The following is a 4,701-nucleotide window of genomic DNA, read 5'->3' as shown; positions in this document are numbered from 1 at the left end:
AAAAAAAAAAAAAAAAAAGTGAAAACAAATGCTGCAGTTTATATAATTTAGAGTACCTTAAAAACATGAAGAATGTTATTAAGAATCAGATAAAGATAGGAAGCTTAAGAGACTTTGGGGGACAAAATAAGAAACAAGATCACTTATTTCCCTTCTAGGTGGGGCTCTTCACAGAAATTGGACCGATGTCCTGCTTCATCTCTCGACATGTAAGTCTAGGCGCTCGATGCTGGGTGGGAGTGGAGGGGGGATTAAGGAGGAGAGATGTCCATTCATGACTATCTGTTGAAGCTTTTGTATAAACTGCTGACCCAGCCCGACTTTCTTTTCAGTCCATCCCATCAGAGATGGAGTTTGATCCTAACTCAAACCCACCATGTTACAAGACAGTGGATGAGGTGAGTGGGTAGGAAGAGGCTGGTGAAAGAAGGGAGGCAAGAAGGAGCCACCCGAGGGAGGGTATTGGCTTGGGGGGCGTGGTCTGAGTACACTGTTCTCCTCTCTCCAGGACATTGTCATTCAGCAGGATGATGAGATCCGTTTGAAGATTGTGGGAACCCGTGTGGACAAGAATGACATTGTGAGTCTCTTGCCTGCCTCCCTGCCTGTACTGGGCAGAACCCCGGGAGCTGTTGATTTCTTACCATCCAGAGTACCTGGGGGTTCTGGGCTCTTCTGCCAGGAAGAGAGGATGATGAGTGGGCAGAAGGCCTGGGGCTGGGAGGTGGGGGTGGGTCTTTGCCCTTCTTGGCTTCATTTCCTTTTTACCACCCCTCTTGCAGTTTGCTATTGGCTCCCTGATGGATGATTACCTGGGTAAGTGCCTGATCTTACATGCTGGGGCTGCTGCCGGAGAAGGGGAGAGGGACAGGAGGAGGATATGGGGTTAATGCCTGAGTCACAGACATAGCAGCTCTCATGCTATCAGCTTGGGAGATCCAGGCTGTGTGCCCCTTGGAAGGGGAAGTACACAGTTGGGGCTGCCCCAAGCTCAGGGCCCACTGACGTGCCTTTCCTGTTCTCACAGGACTTGTGAGCTGAGCACGGGGGCTTCCTACCTTGTTTGGTCGTGATTCAGGAAGCGTGACTGTCACACATTGTCCAGAGGCCCCGTCTGGCTGCTGTGGGGAAAGCAAGGAAGGTTTCTTGTGCCCAGATGACATCTGGCTCTACTTCTGGCTTAGCTGCCACTCCCAGAGTTTTGATTTTGTTTCCTAACCATAAAAGGTCTTCCGTTCTCATGGAAGTGTTATCTCCTTCTTTGTTAGGGGCAATGACTCTTTTAAAAAAGCTGTGGGGCTAAATGCTCCTTAGCTCCTTTTCCTTGACGTTATGCCTCAACCAGCCTCAGCCACCCAGGGATCTGACTAAGCCATTTGCCAAGGTCAAAAGTTGACCTCACTGAAGGCAAGACACTAATGTTGGGTCTTTGGCTTTCAATCAGTGGTACCATCATTAGAGTCATTCTGAGTCCTAATCTAGTTGCAGAGTGTCCCCCGACCCTTAAAAATAACCAAGAGCATAACTGGGAAAGAGAAGAGGGGACGACAGGTAGAGAGGTGACAAGAGGATAATGACACAGATTGTGGGGTCCCAACACAGCTAGGATGGGTACATAAACAATAGAATCCTTTATTTGCTAATTGATCATTGGTTGATTCTATTATACTAAATTGAATTGAAGATGTGAAAGGGCTCATCTCTAGTTTCTCAACTCTAGTTATGAGTAACAACAAAAATAGACATAAAATGACTACAAGATTAAGCAAACATGCCCACCCTCTCTCACAGTATGCCTTTGCAATGCTATTTGTCCACCTTGGAATGCCCTTTCCCAACTTGTTTGCTGCTAATCTATCAAATCTCAGCTCAGTTATTCTTGTTTTGTAGCATTCCCTGACTTTCTTGGGAAGCAGAGCTGTGTAGTAGAGAGCATTGGATTTGGATTGAACCAGACCTGGGTTTCAGTCCTAGCTGGGTTACCTTACATTTTCTTACTGTAAAATAGGCATAAAACCATCCTTGGGTGGTTGCTGGGAGGATCAGATCATATATGCAAGTGGGTAGCATACAGCCTGGCACATGATAGGCACGCAACTGTTAATTATTATTATAAAATGCCTATAAAGCAGTGATTCTCAACCAGGGTGATTTCACCACCACCCCCTCCCCCCAACCCAGGGGACATTTGGCAGTGTCTGGAAACATTTTCGGTTGTCACAACTTGGAGGGCGGTGCTAATATCTTGTAGTGGGTAGAGGCCAGGGATGCTAGTAAACATCCTACAATGCACAAGGCAGCCCCCCACAACAAAGAATTGTCTGGCTCCAAATGTCAAATATGCTGAGGTTTAGAAACCTGGATATAAAGCATCCAGAACAGTGTCTGGAATGTGGTGATATGTAGTTCCTGTCCCCTGCCCTTCACCCCTGGGCAGACTGGGGCTCTTCCCTAAACATTCCATTCATACCTCTATAGTATACTCTGTTGTCATTGCCTCTTCTTTCATTTTTTTTTATTATGTAAAATTTTCTATTTTAAATTTTATTGAGATAATTATAGATTCATCCCCTTTCATTTTGTATCCCCAACTCCCAGGTTGTTTAATATAGGAACGTTTCAGTGCTGGATTTGCAATGGGTTTTCCAAAGGAAACAATGTTACAGTTGTGGATGATACCACTCTATTATACTACCTGTTGATCATACAGGGTTTGGAGATTTTCCCTAGACCCTAATCATCGTGTGTCTCACTGAGGGTAAAATTCTTCCCAAGTTCTCAAATGGAGCCACCCATTTGTAAATCATCTAGGGGTGATCCAGAAGTAACACCAGGCCTGGAAGGAAGAGATTGATGGACAGAGAGTGGGTCATGGAGCCTGAGCATATGGGCACCATGAGGATGTGGGGTGTGGCACCAGGAAGGCTGGCACAGAGTGGGGAAGGGAGCAGATGGGGCTGGAGATGGTCTCTAGGACTTCTGATCTTTTCAGGTTGGTACTAGAGGAGAGTCTGAAAGTTATAGCCTCTTGAAGAGATCAAAGGCTAATAGTAACAGTAGTATGTGCCTGGCACCATGCTAAGCCTTTACACACATTACTTTATAGACTCTTCACAAAGGTTCCATGAACTAACATACCTAATGTCACACAGCTAGTGAATAGCAGAGTTATGATTTTTTTTTTTTTTTAAAAAGTCAGTTTGACTCTTGCCAGGCACTGGGTGGCTAGGGGGTGAATAATGGCCATCTTTCCCCCATCTGTGGCCAAGTGGGTCTCACCACCTTCTCTGGCCCCTGCCTTCACTCAAGTTGGGGGCAGATGAGCTCCAGACAGCTTAGACACAGCTTCATTGCATCTGACAGATTCCTGGCAGGACCAGGTCTTCCTCCCTCCATTGCCTCATGCCTCCAAGGTTGCCAATGGCTGTCCAGACCAGTAACACCTCTGCGAGGAGATCTGCCAGCAGCCTAGAGCCTGCTGAGTTGGTCTCAGACCCACTGCCTTAGAGGAGGGCCCTTTTGCTCCTTCTCTTCATGCACAGGTGGGTAGACACTCCAGTGTTGAAGGACGAGTACTGAACCCTCACCAAATATCATTCTGGATGAGACTCAGCAGGGTCATAGTCTCTTCAGTGGTGTTGCCATGGCAACCCCAGCCACATCCATCTGGCTGTCCCTGCTCAGGTCTCAGAGAATCTTCTTTTCTAGGGGCAGCAGCAGCTAGCCCTGAGTGGGAGGAGAGGATGTGGACGTTCATGTTCTCCTAAAGAAAGCTCCTTTCTGTAATGCATAGCCCATTGCAAAGGACTCCATCGGGCGTGAACATAAAGGAATCCACTGTTTGCTTCGTGATGTGTGAGTAAAGGAAAGCTCAAGCACCAACTCCGCCAGGTGCTTTCACAAACGTTATCTCAGTTAATCCATAACAACTCCGGCATCATTGCCCCATTTTGGAGATACGTGAAAAGTGATTGGATAGCCTGCCCAGAGACAGTGTCGGGGTTTTATCCCAGGTCAGTCTGACTCCAAATACCATCCTTTACTCACTAAACCCAATGCTTCGCAACTGAGAACTGCCCAATCGCTGCTGTCACTGTAGGAGGTCGGGAAAGAATAGCAATTAGTGTGTGCGTAAAACGGTCAAGGAATTCTGAGAGGCAGGTGAAGGCTTATATTTGATTCACTGGACAGGAGTGAGTAGGACGAGGTAGGATGCCCAAATAAGCAGTGTCCTGGTGTCTGGAGCTGGCATGGGGTGTTCGCCTTCTGCCCGCAGAGAAGACCCACTGGAACCCCCATTTATACTTTAAGAAATAGGAAGTGGCAAGTGATGTTAGAGACGTGGGCAAGAAACGATGCCAGACACCAAAGCCCAAAGCTTTGCTGCAGTCGCGTAAATGCAAGTGCTAGGAAACTCGGGAGCAGAGGAACCCAAAGAAATGGTGATGCTTCCCTTGAGAACACACTTATTAAATGTACACCAAAGAGCGTCCAACCACTAGCGAAACTACCAAGAGCTATTGTTTTAAGGAGCGAGGCGCTCCATCGTCACGTGATCCGGGCGCCCTGGGTCCTTACTGCGTACTCACCCTAGCCAATCACGTGGCGAGACGCCTCCTATGGGGCGGGATGTTTGACGGCGCCCGCCGATTGGTAGTGCTCGTGGAAGGCGGGGCCCGGACGCCGAAAGAGGGAATTAGT

The 4,701-nt window shown here is 47.6% G+C and overlaps 1 protein-coding gene across 1 annotated transcript in view; it reads left to right on the top strand.

Moving 5' to 3' along the window:
• The window catches only part of POLR2G (RNA polymerase II subunit G), a 4,467-nt gene extending 2,216 nt beyond the window's left edge, over positions 1 to 2,251 (top strand). The window contains exons 4-8 of the mRNA XM_004383832.2: positions 159 to 209; positions 333 to 398; positions 509 to 580; positions 783 to 816; positions 1,028 to 2,251. Of these exons, the coding sequence (XP_004383889.1) occupies positions 159 to 209; positions 333 to 398; positions 509 to 580; positions 783 to 816; positions 1,028 to 1,041 (237 nt within the window). The 3' untranslated portion in view covers positions 1,042 to 2,251. The remainder of the gene's footprint in view (positions 1 to 158; positions 210 to 332; positions 399 to 508; positions 581 to 782; positions 817 to 1,027) is intronic.
• Positions 2,252 to 4,701: the final 2,450 nt, after the last annotated feature.

Source organism: Trichechus manatus, unplaced genomic scaffold (genome assembly GCF_000243295.1).
Source record: "Trichechus manatus latirostris isolate Lorelei unplaced genomic scaffold, TriManLat1.0 scaffold00113, whole genome shotgun sequence".
Taxonomy (NCBI): domain Eukaryota; kingdom Metazoa; phylum Chordata; class Mammalia; order Sirenia; family Trichechidae; genus Trichechus; species Trichechus manatus.
Note: the sequence above shows the minus strand (reverse complement) of the source record. Positions and strands in the feature narration are given on the sequence as shown.